Source organism: Pongo abelii, chromosome 14 (genome assembly GCF_028885655.2).
Source record: "Pongo abelii isolate AG06213 chromosome 14, NHGRI_mPonAbe1-v2.0_pri, whole genome shotgun sequence".
In the NCBI taxonomy this organism is placed as follows: Eukaryota; Metazoa; Chordata; class Mammalia; order Primates; family Hominidae; genus Pongo; species Pongo abelii.
The window spans coordinates 46659654-46677970 of record NC_071999.2 but is presented as its reverse complement, the minus strand read 5'-3'; the positions used below and the strand labels follow the sequence as shown (position 1 = coordinate 46677970).

The 18317-nt window shown below is 37.6% G+C and overlaps 1 protein-coding gene across 1 annotated transcript in view; it reads left to right on the top strand.

Moving 5' to 3' along the window:
• Positions 1-18317, top strand: part of VWA8 (von Willebrand factor A domain containing 8) — a 398456-nt gene that overhangs the window by 281276 nt on the left and 98863 nt on the right. Inside the window, exons 36-37 of the mRNA XM_024230913.3 lie at positions 2995-3076; positions 7113-7314. Coding sequence (XP_024086681.3) covers positions 2995-3076; positions 7113-7314 — 284 coding nt within the window. The remainder of the gene's footprint in view (positions 1-2994; positions 3077-7112; positions 7315-18317) is intronic.

The following is an 18317-nucleotide window of genomic DNA, read 5'->3' as shown; positions in this document are numbered from 1 at the left end:
AGCTGTTTGTTTCTTGGGACAACCCATTGCCTAGCTCTGCGCTCATACCTGGCCTCAGGACTGTGATTCCTACTCTAGAATCCTTTCCAAGTCCCCAGAGGCCCACAATGGTTTAATAAAAAGGAACTTTCCTCATTTTACTGTGAACGTCTCAAAGTCAGAGACCACATCTCTTTTCTGTATCCTCACTGCTTCATATGATGTCTGGTGCAAAATATGCTCAAACACATTTGTTAAATAAATAAGAGATATGTCGAGTTTTTCAGCTGGCCTATTTAAAAACCTTCAACTACATGCATGAAATAAAAATGTCAAGTTTCTTGTTTTTTGTAAACTACATTTGATAAATTCAAATTTGAATTTATCCAGGACATCCTGGATACTTCATTCCAACCAGAAATTGTAATAAAACATGGATGGATGGATGGATGGATGGATGGATGGATGGATGGATGGATGGATGGATAGATGAATAGATAAATATATCATTCTAATCAGAAATTGTCATCAAAGATTAGAGAAACAGATAGACAAAAATCTTAAAAAGCTTGGGTTTTGTGTAGGGGAGTTTTTTTTAAGAGAACTTGGTGGCCAAGATTTTATAAAATGGGATATTTTACAAATAGCTATTTCACTAGGGCCAACTCACATAGAAGTTGTGTGGAGTGGTGGCCAGAGCATAGATTTTAGTGCTAAAAAGGCCTGGCTTTGAAAGCCATTGCCATCACTTGTGTGGAGTGGTGGCCAGAGCATAGATTTTAGTGCTAAAAAGGCCTGGGTTTGAAGCCATCTCCATCACTCTCCAGCTGTATCACCCCAAATAAGTCATATTGTTACATTACCTCTATAAGCCTCAGTTTCCTCATCTCTCAGACAGGAATTATTAGTCTTTGTTGTTGTCAGTATCAGAAGCACTCTCTGTGAAGACTAAGCAGTGTTTCTGACACACCATGGTGGCAGCTAATAATTTTGAGGATGATGGTTACTCAGGGCTGTGGAATACAAATCAGTATAGCACAGGAATTTGCTGGAAAACACTAAGGTATACTAATGACATCACATGAGTATAACAATTATAGAATTAATTGAGGGCTCTGGACCCTTCATCTCTTTATCTTCCCCCAACTTTTCATATTCTTTACTATCCAGGATCCTGAGAGCTGATCATAATCCCAAAAAACACAGTCCCCATGCCATAACCCCAAATGTTGAAATCCCAAAAGAAAGATAAATATTCCTAAAGTCTAAAATTCTGGCACAATCCCAAAAGATGAAAATCTTGAAAATATAATTCTGGAAAAAATAATTTTAAAATTATTTAAAATATATTTATGTACATTTTTAAAAAAAGATTTATTTGAGAAACATAAAAACAGCAGAACAGGCCGGGGGTGGTGGCTCACACCTGTAATCCCTGCACTTTGGGAGGCCGAGGCAGGCAGATCACTTGGGGTCATGAGTTCGAGACCAGCCTGGCCAACATGGTGAAACCCCGTCTCTACTAAAAATACAAAAGTTAGCTGGGCTTGGTGGCAAGTGCCTATAATCCCAGCTACTCGGGAGGCTGAGGCACGAGAATCACTTGAACAGAGGAGGCAGAGGTTGCAGTGAGCCAAGATTATACCACTGCACTCCAGCCTGGGCAACAAGAGTGAGACTCTGTCTCCAAAAAACAAACAGACAAACAAACAAAAACAGCAGAAGACTTCACAAACCACCTTGCACAATAAAATAGGCAATAATGACATACACTTTTTGCAAGCATAAACACTCAAGTACACTAATGACATCACATGAGTATAATAGTTATGAACACATGAGCCATATTCATAAAGCAATTGGTCAAAAGGGAAATGTCATGCATATCGGTATGTTTGGCAGTTGAAGAAAAGACTGTCCCACCTCTCAGAGACCAATTCACCTTCTGTATTTGTCCCCTCTAGGCTCTTGGCTGATGGGATGATGTCCACCAATATTGAGGGCAGGTCTTCACCACCTGGTTCCCTCATACTCACATACTAATCTCTTTTCCAGATTACAGATACAACCAAAATAATTCTTTACCAGGTTTCTAGGTATTCCATAATCAGTCCAACTGACACCTAAAATTAAGTCCACAAATACACCCTTTGTCAACTTGGCACCTATATGCATCTCCTTAAACCATACTTAATTTCCAAACAAAGACAGTAACAAAGTAATAGCTCCGTATAACATGATGCAATTATACTGTGATTGTGATTTTCAGGATTTTAAACTTTAGGGACTTTTACCTATCTTTTGGGATTTCAACAATCAGAATAATGGCATTCAGGATTGTGTCTTTTGGGATTATAATCCAAACTCCAGAGTCCTCACCTCACTGCCCCATCCTCACCTCACCTTCCCCTGTCTTGCAGGGACCTAATAATGACAGATACTGTGTGATGAGCAACCCCTGTCGGTGCTTTGCATTTACTAATTTCATCTAATCTTCAAGATAATGCTTATGATGCTCAGATGCTGTGGTCATCTGAGGTTATTATCCCCATTTCACAAATGAAGAAAGCAGGCCTCAGAGAGGTCAATAATTTGACCAACATAACACAGCTCGGACAGAAGCAGGACTTCCTACCACGTCAGTCTAATTAGAGAGTGTGCCAATTCCACCACATTTTACTGCATTGTTGTTGCTTCCTAAGAAGGAAAAACAGTTCAGATGATGAAATATTAAAAAAAAAACTATAAGTGCAAAAACATTGACTCATCTTGGGAAGCTATCAAAGACAATGAAAATAACTTAGGTTATTTTCTGACAGTAAAGAATCACAGCCCAATATGCTTCCCTGAGGGAAGCATATTTCTCAGAGTCTAGCCATGAGGGTTGACCCAGTACCTTGTCAAGTAGATCCCAGCGTTCTACCCTAGGCTACGGATAATTTGATTCCGCTTTTAGCACCATTTTGGTATCTTGCAGTAATTTAATACTTGGCTAATGTCATGACTTGTTTGTAGATGTTACTCCTCCACAGACATCTGGTTATATAGAAGTCACTGATCTTCAATCGAAGAAACTCCGATATATCCCTATTCCCAGGTAATCCATTTCACCTTTGTTCTTAGCTTAGTATGTCATAAAAAATGAGTAAATTCTTGCTAAGTACTCTGAATAAATGAGTACTTTTTTGCTTCTTTAAATAGCAAGCTCTTTTTTTTCTAGTTACAGTTGGTTTCTATCTTGCTGTTCTTCTGAATATTTTCCTGGCATTTTTATTTTCATTTCGTAAAAATATTCCAGTGTTACATAGGTATAAGTCAAACAGCCTGCAAGTCTTTGTTCTCTTTTGTTTGATCTGTTCTAATAAGTTTTTCTGTATCTGAAATAGCATTTTTAGTATTACAAAAATTATAATACTTATTAACTTTGTATATTTATTTTCTGAAGTAAATGTGTTCAAAATATCAAAAGAATTTAAATAGATTTCTTTAATATTGTTTTGATATATGTTATTATGCATCTGCAGTCAGGAAGGTTGTACAATAGCCAAAGGATCCCAAAGCTTTAGAATAGGACTCATTACTGTTTGCCTCCTTCATTATTGTCCCACTATGGAAGCAAAGCATTTAAACTAGGTAAACTGAGGATTTAAAAACAGAAACAATAAAGCTTGATCTCTCCCTTGAAGAACACAGGCATCATCACCTGGAGCCCATCCCTTTCTGGGCGCATCCATGCCTTATTTCCCTCTTCCAACCTAAGCTTGCACCTGCTTTGGCCTACTTATCCTAGGTTCCTCTTTTTCCCTTTCTTTGCCCTCCACACCAAAGCCTTCTTTCTCTAATCTTTCTACTCTATTTTGACCTAGATTGCAATCACATCTGCTCCTCTCATGTACTCCCTCACATTGCCACTGAGCCCTCACAACACAGTGGTTGAAGTCTTGGCTAGAAGCTCTAGCAGAGTAGCCTGGAGGGCCTGCAGAGGAAGACGAGGGACACCAGAATCTGTCAGTCACCCAAAATGTCACCAGGCTTCCTTTCTTCCCCCTTCTCCAACCCCTAGAAGAAAATAGCTCAGCATGATAGCACAGATAACTCAGAAACACAGCTTCATTTCTTAGGACGCTTTAATCAGATTAAAAAAATATAAAAACAAAATCATTATTCAAAGAAATAGATTTACTTCTTCCAACAGATATAAGTATGACTTCTTGGAACATCCTAATGTGTTGGTTTAATGGAAAATGGCTTTTAATCATTTGAGGAAATTGCATATTCCATCTCAATTATATGCTCATTAAAATATACTAATTCAAGTAACAAGCAAATAACATCTTTTTTAACATATCTAAAACATTGATAATTTTTTCCAGTATTTATAGTCATTTCTCTCACTAGTTTTTTATTTCAGCGTTTTTCTCTTTTAACTTCTGTATGAATCACATGTTATACCTGCCATGGAAAGAACATCTGGAAGAGCAGCTATGTGCACAGCCCAGAGCCAGCTGGCCACCATAATTCATTCAGTTAGAGCTGTGCTGTCCAACGGAAATATAATGAAAGCCATATATGTAATGATATATTTCTTGGTAGATACACTAAAATATTGTTTTAAGGTGAAATTAATTTTAATATCTTTTATTTAACCCAATGTATCCAAAATATTATTATTTTGACATGTAGTCAATATGAAATTTTTAAATGAAATATTTTACATTCCTTTTTTTTTCCTAAGTCTCTGAAATTCAGTTATATATTTTACACTTAAAGCACGTCTCCATTTGGACTTGCCACATTTCAAGTGTCAAGAGTCTGTTTCATTGTCAGTATGTCCTGAGTTTCTCTTAACTACTGCTTTTTTTGACATATGTATAAAATCCAAGGGAACAACCCATCTGGACTTCAGTTTTTTTGCTAGTAGCTTAGATTTAGCATTCTGCTAGATATCAGGAATTTTCCAATTGATAGCTAATTTCAAATAATAGAAAATACAATAAAACTGTATGTAACTTCAGGGCCAAAATGAATACATCACTTTTGCTCTCACACAACTTTCTTCAAAGTTTTATATTATCTGCATTTGTAAAATAGTACTGCCAAGCTTTTATATGTGGCTGTGTATAAATTTAGGCTTCACTCTACTATAATTCTATGTGTTCATTTAAAACTTTGTTATTATTTATAAGGAAAACATTCTTTAAGTGAAGAAAAGATTTTAGACCTAGTGTGCAAATTGTAGTAAATATGTAATTTCTTCAGTAATTCTTTTTTTTTAATAAATTAAAGAAATTGCCTGTAAATGTAAAGTTTTGCTATGAAGAGTTAAGTAGTGACAACTAGTAGGTACAATGCTCAATAGAATCATACAGCTTGGGTGTTCTTGGCAGAATTTCAAACATCATAGTTACAAATGGATAAATTTCATTATTCTTGAATAACCCCTTACTCCATCATCTGTAACTACTAAGTTTTTTCCTGCAGCAAATATTTATTGATAGAGTACCATGTATTGTATCAAATGTTACCTTCTTTGAGCCCTTCTGGGAGTCCTGTAAAGTAGCTCGGAAACATATGGTCCCATCCCAGTGTTGTTCTCCTCATATGAACATTTTCTAAGTCTTCTGTGTCCAAGAGTGGCCACCTTTGTCACTCTGTGTTTAGTATCAACTAAGGCAGACTGAAAAAATGTCAAATTAGTCTTGATTTATCTTTTAGAATATTCTAAGAATTTACCTAATATGTAATGGTTCTGTGTTTTCCCAAAATCTACAATGATAGCTTGTGTTTTTCTTACCAGACCATCTCTTTAGACTATTTATTTCATATAGAAAATATCAGATGCATTTTGCAAACCAACACTAACAATTGGAATTTATAATCTGTATCACTTTTGTATCATAAGAGCTATACTCAGATAAAGAAGATATGCAGTTGACTCTTATAGACAAATTTGCTTTCCTAGAAATTACTATTACATACATATATATATACACACACATATACAGAAGTCAGAAATATATAATAAAGGAAATATGTGTGAAATATATAAGAAATCTATACATTCCTTGTTATAGATTCATGTAACTTTCTAAGTCAGAAAAGGCAAAATATCACATACAAATGCATTCGGAATGCATAAACAAGAAATTGGTTTCAGCACTGACATTACGCCTCTAAGGAGTGAGTCCAGTACTGCAGGTGTGTGAGGTATGAACTGGTATAGAGTTCCTTTCTTCCTGACAGTGGAAGCTAGTGTCGTCCACAAATACAGGAAAATGCAGAGAACCAGTAAATTACAGTGTATTTTTGATCCTTACAGATGGTTCTGTTGATATCTTGTCTTTTAATATGCTCATTATTAGAGTTCTGTCTTAGATCAGGCTGTTACAGCAGAATACTATAGAGTGGGTAGCTTAAGTGACAAATATTTATTTTCAGTCTGGAGGCTGGGAAAGCCAAAATAAAGGGGCCAGCCAATTCAGTTCCTAGTGAAGGCTGTCTTACAGAGGGCTAACTTCTTGCTGTATCCTAACATGAATGGCGGGGAAAGGAAACAGGGAGAGACCACATGCAAGTGCAAGCTTTCTGGTCTCTTCTCATAAGGGCCCTAATCCCATTCTATAAAAAGGGCTCTACCCTCACAACTTCATCTAAGCCTAATTACCTCCCAAAGTACCCACCTCCTAATACTATCATATCGGGGGTTAGGGCTTCAACATATGAATTTGGTGGGGGATACAAGCATGTAGTCCTTAGCAAATTCTTTATAGCAAGTTTAGAGAACCGAATCAGTTTAAACTAGCTTTGTTTCCTGGCCTACCAATTAGTTATATACTATGATCACTTATAAAAACATCTTTCTTAAAATAGTCTTTCTGTTTTTTTTTTTTTTTAATATTCACGATTGTCCTGCCTCATGTTTGCTTACGAACCCTGGACATGTTTGTTTAAGAACTTTTGCTCATAGCATATCCTCATAACCTGCCTATGTGGTGACAGAGGTACGAGCAGGTATAAAATAATGAGTAGTGTGAGCATACTTTTTCAACAGTAAAGAACATTACAATGTGCAGTCTCATCCATCCTGCTTTATTTCTGTGGTCTCTTAGCTTCACTTGGATTCCTTTTTCCAGATCAGAATCTCTCTCGCCGTATACCACATGGCTGTCGAGCATTTCAGACACAGATGCACTGCTAGCTGAGTGGGACAAAAGCGGTGTTGTTACTGTTGATATGGGAGGTCACATCAGGCTTTGGGAAACTGGACTTGAACGTCTGCAGCGATCACTCATGGAATGGAGAAACATGATTGGACAAGATGACAGAAATATGCAGGTACCATTTGAATTCACCTTATCTCTTAGAGGTGCACATTCAAGTATAAATTTAGTTCCAGATGCCACAGTCATGAAAATTTCTGGGCCAGTGACTCAAAAATAGTTGCTTAAAGAACTAAAAGAATTTTTAGATTCAAAATAAAAAGACAAAAACAAATTCTCCATCTAAATGATGAAAAAGTAAAAATGTGCCTTTTTTTCTGTCAGTGCTTTAATGTGCAGGTTACTGACATCACAACATATGAATACAATCAGCAGCTTTTATTTTTTTAACCTTAAGCACTAACCAGTTTCCAGTAGTACCTTTGCATCTGTTCTCACTTTTACCATCTTCAGTGTCAGCAGCTCTACATGCTACCTAGGAAACAGAAACATTTAGGAACTAGAATACAGCAGATTATTACAAGGCCAGAACCTCTAAACTAGAGAAGGTGAGCAAAAATATGCATCCAATAGAACGTTTTTTTACCAACTTCCTTGTTTCCAAGTAATGCAAATTTAGTAGTCAACAATAGGTAGACCCAATCCTGCACTGGAGAAAAATATGGAAACAGGCCACCAAAGTGAAAAGAAACCTGATAACTCCAGAAATGACTTAGTCATCATCTAATCAATCTAGTTGCTGTCTGAAACTAATTTGAAGAATGAGGAAGGCTATATGCCTATATATACTAAAGCATATAATAAAAGGATTTATTTGCTATTCATTTATTTTAATCTTTGGAACAAAACTTCTCCTGTTTACATTACTTTCTTTTTTTTTTTTTTCTTTTAGTATTTATTTCCCATCATTATTACAATATGATTAAGTTACATACAATTTGGAAAATAAAAAGAAAGAAGGAAGTCTCCCTGTTAATACAGTCTCACTGTCCCCTATTCTCTTTTTTTTTCTTTTTATTATTATTATTATTATTATTATACTTTAGGCTCTATGGTACATGTGCGCAACGTGCAGGTAAGTTACATATGTATACATGTGCCATGCTGGTGCGCTGCACCCACCAACTCCTCATCTAGCATTAGGTATATCTCCCAATGCCATCCCTCCCCCCTCCCCACACCCCACAACAGTCCCCGAAGTGTGATGTTCCCCTTCCTGTGTCCATGTGTTCTCATTGTTCAATTCCCACCTATGAGTGAGAATATGAGGTGTTTGGTTTTTTGTTCTTGCGATAGTTTACTGAGAATGATGATTTCCAATTTCATCCATGTCCCTACAAAGGACGTGAACTCATCATTTTTTATGGCTGCATAGTATTCCATGGTGTATATGTGCCACATTTTCTTAATCCAGTCTATCATTGTTGGACATTTGGGTTGGTTCCAAGTCTTTGCTATTGTGAATAATGCCGCAATAAACATACGTGTGCATGTGTCTTTATAGCAGCATGATTTATAGTCCTTTGGGTATATACCCAGTAATGGGATGGCTGGGTCAAATGGAATTTCTAGTTCTAGATCCCTGAGGAATCGCCACACTGACTTCCACAAGGGTTGAACTAGTTTACAGTCCCACCAATAGTGTAAAAGTGTTCCTATTTCTCCACATCCTCTCCAGCACCTGTTGTTTCCTGACTTTTGAATGATTGCCATTCTAACTGGTGTGAGATGGTATCTCATTGTGGTTTTGATTTGCATTTCTCTGATGGCCAGTGATGGTGAGCATTTTTTCATGTGTTTTTTGGCTGCATAAATGTCTTCTTTTGAGAAGTGTCTGTTCATGTCCTTTGCCCACTTTTTGATGGGGTTGTTTGTTTTTTTCTTGTAAATTTGTTGGAGTTCATTGTAGATTCTGGATATTAGCCCTTTGTCAGATGAGTAGGTTGTGAAAATTTTCTCCCATTTTGTAGGTTGCCTGTTCACTCTGATGGTAGTTTCCTTTGCTGTGCAGAAGCTCTTTAGTTTAATTAGATCCCATTTGTCAATTTTGGCTTTTGTTGCCATTGCTTTTGGTGTTTTAGACATGAAGTCCTTGCCCATGCCTATGTCCTGAATGGTATTGCCTAGGTTTTCTTCTAGGGTTTTTATGGTTTTAGGTCTAACATTTAAGTCTTTAATCCATCTTGAATTGATTTTTGTATAAGGTGTAAGGAAGAGATCCAGTTTCAGCTTTCTACATATGGCTAGCCAGTTTTCCCAGCACCATTTATTAAATAGGGAATCCTTTCCCCATTTCTTGTTTTTGTCAGGTTTGTCAAAGATCAGATAGTTGTAGATATTATTTCTGATGGCTCTGTTGTATTCCATTGATCTATATCTCTGTTTTGGTACCAGTACCATGCTGTTTTGGTTACTGTAGCCTTGTAGTATAGTTTGAAGTCAGGTAGCGTGATGCCTCCAGCTTTGTTCTTTTGGCTTAGGATTGACTTGGCGATGCGGGCTCTTTTTTTAAAGAAAAAACTTTAAAGTAGTTTTTTCCAATTCTGTGAAGAAAGTCATTGGTAACTTGATGGGGATGGCATTGAATCTGTAAATTACCTTGGGAAGGATGGCCATTTTCATGATATTGATTCTTCCTACCCATGAGCATGGAATGTTCTTCCATTTGTTTGTATCCTCTTTTATTTCCTTGAGCAGTGGTTTGTAGTTCTCCTTGAAGAGGTCCTTCACATCCCTTGTAAGTTGGATTCCTAGGTATTTTATTCTCTTTGAAGCAATTGTGAATGGGAGTTCACTCAGGATTTGGCTCTCTGTTTGTCTGTTATTGATGTATACGAATGCTTGTGATTTTTGTACATTGATTTTGTATCCTGAGACTTTGCTGAAGTTGCTTATCAGCTTAAGGAGATTTTGGGCTGAGACAATGGGGTTTTCTAGATATACTGTCATGTCATCTGCAAACAGGGACAATTTGACTTCCTCTTTTCCTAATTGAATACCCTTGATTTCCTTCTCTTGCCTAATTGTCCTGGCCAGAACTTCCAATACTATGTTGAATAGAAGTGGTGAGAGAGGGCATCCCTGTCTTGTGCCAGTTTTCAAAGGGAATGCTTCCAGTTTTTGCCCATTCAGTATGATATTGGCTGTGGGTTTGTCATAAATAGCTCTTATTATTTTGAGATACGACCCATGAATACCTAATTTATTGAGAGTTTTTAGCATGAAGGATTGTTGAATTTTGTCAAAGGCCTTTTCTGCATCTATTGAGATAATCATGTGGTTTTTGTCTTTGGTTCTGTTTATATGCTGGATTACATTTATTGATTTGCGTATATTGAACCAGCCTTGCATCCCAGGGATGAAGCCCACTTGATCATGGTGGATAAGCTTTTTGATGTGCTGCTGGATTCTGTTTGCCAGTATTTTATTGAGGATTTTTGCATCAATGTTCATCAAGGATATTGGTCTAAAATTCTCTTTTTTTGTTGTGTCTCTGCCAGGCTTTGGTATCAGGATGATGCTGGCCTCATAAAATGAGTTAGGGAGGATTCTCTCTTTTTCTATTGATTGGAATAGTTTCAGAAGGAATGGTACCAGCTCCTCCTTGTACCTCTCGTAGAATTCGGCTGTGAACCCATCTGGTCCTGGACTTTTTTTGGTTGGTAAGCTATTGATTATTGCCACAATTTCAGCTCCTGTTATTGGTCTATTCAGAGATTCAACTTCTTCCTGGTTTAGTCTTGGGAGGGTGTATGTGTTGAGGAATTTATCCATTTCTTCTAGATTTTCTAGTTTATTTGTGTAGAGGTGTTTGTAATATTCTCTGATGGTAGTTTGTATTTCTGTGGGATCGGTGGTGATATCCCCTTTATCATTTTTTATTGCATCTATTTGATTCTTCTCTCTTTTTTTCTTTATTAATCTTGCTAGCGGTCTATCAATTTTGTTGATCCTTTCAAAAAACCAGCTCCTGGATTCATTGATTTTTTGAAGGGTTTTTTGTGTCTCTATTTCCTTCAGTTCTGCTCTGATTTTAGTTATTTCTTGCCTTTTGCTAGCTTTTGAATGTGTTTGCTCTTGCTTTTCTAGTTCTTTTAATTGTGATGTTAGGGTGTCAATTTTGGATCTTTCCTGCTTTCTCTTGTGGGCATTTAGTGCTATAAATTTCCCTCTACACACTGCTTTGAATGCATCCCAGAGATTCTGGTATGTTGTGTCTTGGTTCTCGTTGGTTTCAAAGAACATCTTTATTTCTGCCTTCATTTCGTTATGTACCCAGTAGTCATTCAGGAGCAGGTTGTTCAGTTTCCACGTAGTTGAGCGGTTTTGAGTGAGATTCTTAATCCTGAGTTCTAGCTTGATTGCACTGTGATCTGAGAGACAGTTTGTTATAATTTCTGTTCTTTTACATTTATTAAGGAGAGCTTTACTTCCAAGTATATGGTCAATTTTGGAATAGGTGTGGTGTGGTGCTGAAAAAAATGTATATTCTGTTGATTTGGGGTGGAGAGTTCTGTAGATGTCTATTAGGTCTGCTTGGTGCAGAGCTGAGTTCAATTCCTGGGTATCCTTGTTGATTTTCTGTTTCGTTGATCTGTCTAATGTTGACAGTGGGGTGTTAAAGTCTCCCATTATTAATGTGTGGGAGTCTAAATCACTTTGTAGGTCACTCAGGACTTGCTTTATGACTCTGGGTGCTCCTGTATTGGGTGCATATATATTTAGGATAGTTAGCTCTTCTTGTTGAATTAATCCCTTTACCATTATGTAATGGCCTTCTTTGTCTCTTTTGATCTTTGTTGGATTAAAGTCTGTTTTATCAGAGACTAGGATTGCAACCCCTGCCTTTTTTTGTTTTCCATTTGCTTGGTAGATCTTCCTCCATCCTTTTATTTTGAGCCTATGTGTGTCTCTGTACATGAGATGGGTTTCCTGAATACAGCACACTGATGGGTCTTGAGTCTTTATCCAATTTGCCAGTCTGTGTCTTTTAATTGGAGCATTTAGTCCATTTACATTTAAAGTTAATATTGTTATGTGTGAATCTGATCCTGTCATTATGATGTTAGCTGGTTATTTTGCTCGTTAGTTGATGCAGTCTCTTCCTAGTCTCGATGGTCTTTACATTTCGGTCTGATTTTGCAGTGGCTGGTACCGGTTGTGCCTTTCCATGTTTAGTGCTTCCTTCAGGAGCTCTTTTAGGGCAGGCCTGGTGGTGACAAAATCTCTCAGCATTTGCTTGTCTGTAAAGTATTTTATTTCTCCTTCACTTATGAAGCTTAGTTTGGCAGGATATGAAATTCTGGGTTGAAAATTCTTTTCTTTAAGAATGTTGAATATTGGCCCCCACTCTCTTCTGGCTTGTAGGGTTTCTGCCGAGAGATCCGCTGTTAGTCTGATGGGCTTCCCTTTGATGGTAACCCGACCTTTCTCTCTGGCTGCCCTTAACATTTTTTCCTTCATTTCAACTTTGGTGAATCTGACAATTATGTGTCTTGGAGTTGCTCTTCTCGAGGAGTATCTTTGTGGCATTCTCTGTATTTCCTGAATCTGAATGTTGGCCTGCCTTGCTAGATTGGGGAAGTTCTCCTGGATAATATCCTGCAGAGTGTTTTCCAACTTGTTTCCATTCTCCCCGTCACTTTCAGGTACACCAATCAGACGTAGATTTGGTCTTTTCACATAGTCCCACATTTCTTGGAGGCTTTGCTCGTTTCTTTTTATTCTTTTTTCTCTAAACTTCCCTTCTCGCTTCATTTCATTCATTTCATCTTCCAGGGCTGATACCCTTTCTTCCATTTGATCACATCGGCTCCTGAGGCTTCTGCATTCTTCACGTAGTTCTCGAGCCTTGGTTTTCAGCTCCATCAGCTCCTTTAAGCACTTCTCTGTATTGGTTATTCTAGTTATACAGTCTTCTAAATTTTTTTCAAAGTTTTCAACTTCTTTGCCTTTGGTTTGAATATCCTCCCGTAGCTCGGAGTAATTTGATCATCTGAAGCCTTCTTCTCTCAGCTCGTCAAAGTCATTCTCCGTCCAGCTTTGTTCCGTTGCTGGTGAGGAACTGCGTTCCTTTGGAGGAGGAGAGGTACTGTGCTTTTTAGAGTTTCCAGTTTTTCTGCTCTGTTTTTTCCCCATCTTTGTGGTTTTATCTACTTTTGGTCTTTGATGATGGTGATGTACAGATGGGTTTTTGGTGTGGATGTCCTTTCTGTTAGTTTTCCTTCTAACAGACAGGACCCTCAGCTGCAGGTCTGTTGGAGTACCTGGGCGGCCGTGTGAGGTGTCAGTCTGCCCCTGCTGGGGGGTGCCTCCCAGTTAGGCTGCTCGGGGGTCAGGGGTCAGGGACCCACTTTAGGAGGCAGTCAGCCCGTTCTCAGATCTCCAGTTGCGTGCTGGGAGAACCACTGTTCTCCTCAAAGCTGTCAGACAGGGACATTTAAGTCTGCAGAGGTTACTGCTGTCTTTTTGTTTGTCTGTGCCCTGCCCCCAGAGGTGGAGCCTACAGAGGCAGGCAGGCCTCCTTGAGCTGTGGTGGGCTCCACCCAGTTCAAGCTTCCTGGCTGCTTTGTTTATGTAAGCGAGCCTGGGCAATGGCGGGCGCCCCTCCCCCAGCCTCGCTGCCGACTTGCTGTTTGATCTCAGACTGCTGTGCTAGCAGTCAGCGAGACTCCGTGGGCGTAGGACCCTCTGAGCCAGGTGCGGGCTATACTCTCCTGGGGCACCGTTTCCTAAGCCCGTCGGAAAAGCACAGTATTCGGGTGGGAGTGGCCCGATTTTCCAGGTGCCGTCTGTCACCCCTGGAAAGGGAACTCCCTGACCCCTTGCGCTTCCCGAGTGAGGCAATGCCTCGCCCCTGCTTCGGCTGGCGCACGGTGCGCTCACCCACTGACCTGCGCCCACTGTCTGGCACTCCCTAGTGAGATGAACACGGTACCTCAGATGGAAATGCAGAAATCACCCGTCTTCTGCGTCTCTCGTGCTGGGAGCTGTAGACCGGAGCTGTTCCTATTCGGCCATCTTGGCTCCTCCCCCCTTTTTTTTTTTTTTTTTTTTACTGATTATTATACTCTAAGTTTTAGGGTACATGTGCACAACAAAAAGAATAGTAATTTCCTCCCAGCCAGGTTGTTCTGTAAAGAGCCGATTAGCAAAATAAGAAATTTCTACAACTATTTCATCAATACCTGATTAATAATTCCTATTTTATTGATTATTTTTGTGATTTTCTTTAAATAGAAATAGATATATTCATGAATGAATAATAATTCTCTTAGATCCTTAAAAGCTTGTAGGAACATTTTGAAAACCTCACACCAAAGTAGAACTCAAATCTTTTTGAAGGGGTATAAATATATTAATTTAATTAAGCTAAAACAAATGTGTGACTCTAAAATAAACATGTGATTAAGTAAATGCCATGGAATGATTACAGCAACAGACTGAATGTTGGTTACTACTCATAACAATATTTAGAAAGCCAATTAATTATGGCCTGTTTCATTTATTATTCTAAACATTAGTTTCTTCTGTTTTTGAATTAAGCTCTTGTTCTCATTACAGTCATTGGTGCCTAATAGTAAATACTACTGTGTTTGAATTTCTATATTTTATATGTGGTAGAGATCAAAGGTCATGTTTTCCATCTGGTCAAGATTAAGTTTATTTTTCACAATAGAACTTTACAAAGGACTTTTACTGATCATTTAATAATTGTTCTTGACTGCTACAAAAATGAATTTGTATTTGTTTTTTAATCATGTAGGCCTTCTCTTCCAGTTACTTCTCTGGCTATATATACATCTTTGTACTCCTAGCTTGTAGCACAATGATTGGTGCAATAAGCAATTAATATGTTTGTTTATGCTCATACTCCTATATACTAAAATGTACTGGTAATTGAAACTATTTGATAACAAATGGAATTTTTCTTTTAAACTGTCACAAATTATTTGTTTTGATTTAACTGAATAAATATTTATTGAATGAGGATATGTAGTTATTAAGTTAGAAATGAAGAGAATTATGGTATCTAACATCTCAAGAATAATCAAAATATTCAGCTACATTACACAGTGCAATATCTGAACTTTCCCTAAACCAAAGATTTTCCAGGACATGTGTAACTTTATGTCTCCAGTTTAAAGTTCAGCTAAGCCGGGCATGGTGGCGCATGCCTGTAATCCCAGCTACTTGGGAGGCTGAGGCACAAGAATTGCCTGAACCCGGGAGGCGGAGGTTGCAGGAGCTGAGATCGAGCCACTGCCCCCCAGCCTGGGCAACAAAACAAGACCCTGTCTCTAAAAAAAATAAAATAAAGCTCAGCTATTACAGAAATAAGACATATTTAGTAATAAAGTTGTATAATTCAGAATTGAGTGATAGTTTCATTTGGAAAATTAGAATAGATGTTATCTGACATTCTCCTTTGATCCCTAAGTTCCCTTGATCCATTTTGGTTGATATTAAAAATGCATACTTATATACATACTGAAACATGAGTCTGTATTCTTATGTTCAAACAGACAAGACTAATTGTCTTAATAATCTATCATTGTTTTAATTTTTTGTCATATCTCTCTTCTTCCCTGCTTGGTAAGTAATGAGACAGCTTATTTAATTTTCTTATTTAGACCAGCTCATCTTATTAATTACAAGTGGTTTATACAACTAAACCTAAATAGAAGTCATTCCAGGGGCAACAGTAATAACAAGCAAATGTTTGTCATTTACAGTTCCCTTTCTGTTTGATCTTTCAAGCTATTCTTCATTTATATACTCTTTATTCAGCACAGATCTGCTCCTAACTTCAGAGCTTGGAAAATGCCTTTCATAGAAGTATTGAAAAAAGAAAATAGGTTCTCCATACCCTGCTTACTTAACACTTGCTGGCTGCAAGCAGCTTCCCCATCACTGACAGAGTAACCTGATCTCCATCTAGTGGCCAGATGGGCTTACTTTTTACATCATGGAAATTAACAGGCCTGCTGGCAATGAAAGGCTTATACACTCTTGTTTTGTATGGTTCCTGTTGAGCAAGATAGGCGCCTTTAGGTCAGCAGTGAGGGCTGGGCAAATAACCTGCCATGCCATCCACCACATAAGATCCCCATGCCTCCTGATTCCTCTGCATCATAGCAAAGGAACTGTCCATATTGAGATAAACAGTATATTAATAGTTAAATGTTTTATCACTATGTTTGTCTTTGCTACGTTTCAGCCTTCTGGAGTTATTAGCTTTGCCATTGTTGATTTGAGTTTTTGTTTTTGTTTAATGAATTCGTTGGTATTTTTATTTAATGAGTACAGCTTACAAGAGAGTATTTTTTGAGTTCTACATATAAAATGTGTTCATTAATTTTACAGGCTTTGATAGGAACATGTGTTTTTCCTATAATAAATAACCATAACAACAAACTGAAAGGATTATTATAAATGTAGTTTTAAGAGCCCATTATTAAGAATGCATATTTATTACTTTTAGATTTCATATTTTCAGAAACATGGGTTAATTATAAGTCAAAATTCTTCTGGCTATATTTAAAGTATATTATTCATACTTAGTTACATTTGTCTTCCTTCCAAGAAAGCTGTTAAAGCTATACCACAGATTTCCTCAGAAAACAAATCATCTACTCTTGGTGATTATTTTTGTGGGAGCAAAAAGGCTTAAAAGGTTATAGCTTTCAAATGTTATTTTCTAATTAAAAGAAATCACAAAGTAAATCTTCTGTATATTGCTGGTAGGATCTCTCTGCAGCCTTTGAATAGTACTTAAGGAAGTAGTATATTCTTTAACAATGGATGCAATCTTCTGAAATACAGTGTGAGACTGGAACTTTTTCATCATTATAGTGAAGACAGTGCCTGGTACACAGTAAGCACACAACCAGCATTTGAAAATAAAAAGGAGTGAGGCATAGAAAGAAATACATGGAAAAGATAACTAATGTATGTTTAGCACTATTAGCCTAGTCCCCCTTTTAAAGAGAATTTTCTAGGACTATGAATAAATGCAGTTTGATGTACTTAGGTAACTAAGCTTGGCCTTTTCTATAATCTCTAGTCCAGCAGTTTTGATTTTTGAAGATCTCAGTAGGATATTAAGTTCTATTTTCAGTTTTAGAAACCACTGGGTTATTTAACTGGCTGACTATTAGTAAATTTACAGGCTAGGTTATCTTCAGATCCTCTATGAGATTATGAAATCCTTTGTTCTTTTTAAGGAGCATAGTTTACTCTTATACATCATTCTTTACTTTGATCAATAACTCTGAAAAAATAGTCTGATTCAGTGGATCATTGTTACAGAACAATCCATATTTTGTAGGATTGTTGTATGTACATATGTCTTTGGGAATCTTTCTTGGCCCAAAAAGGCAATGCTTTTCTGAACTTTTATAATTTCCCACCATCCATGTCTCCTCACCACGTGTCAGTAGAGCTGGCTTTCAGCAAGATGATCCAGCTGTTTCCCTATATGGTAACCCTTGGGCATTGCCTGTAATTATTTTTTTATTGTTTATTCCTATTAGAGAAGTCCCAGCCATGGAAATTCATTTTGAATCTTTAAGATTTTCAGGAGTACTGAGTGAAAATGCAAGATACCCCTGAGAAGTGTAGTACCCGGTGGTGTGCTAGGAAACCAGTTCTCATGGAGACTGCGGGGTTGTTAAGTTTGCCAATTTCCATGGTGCGAACGCCCCCACCATGATTTCAAGCTACCAAAGGTTAACAATCAGCTTGAAAAATTCCTAAATATTTAGCAGTTATCTCTCATAGGCTGATATAGTTTAGCTCTATCATGCCACTTGCTTATTTAGGGCTTTATCATCTAACTCCCCAAGGAGAATTATGGCAGTTACCTAACAGCAAGGCTTTCAGAAATGAGGCAATAAGATGGTGATAGGGACAGAAGCAATGAGAGAAAAGGGAGAAAGGTACAGAGAACACAGATAAGACAGTATCATGTTAGCTCAGGAAATGTGGAAGCCTGCAGTTATCCCAGTCACAAATTGGCCATACTCTTCTTGAACCAGAAATTTGGTTTGAGTAAAGAATTGAAGAAAAATTTGCCCTGAAGTAAGATAGCACTCCTGGGTTCATGCATATGGGCCT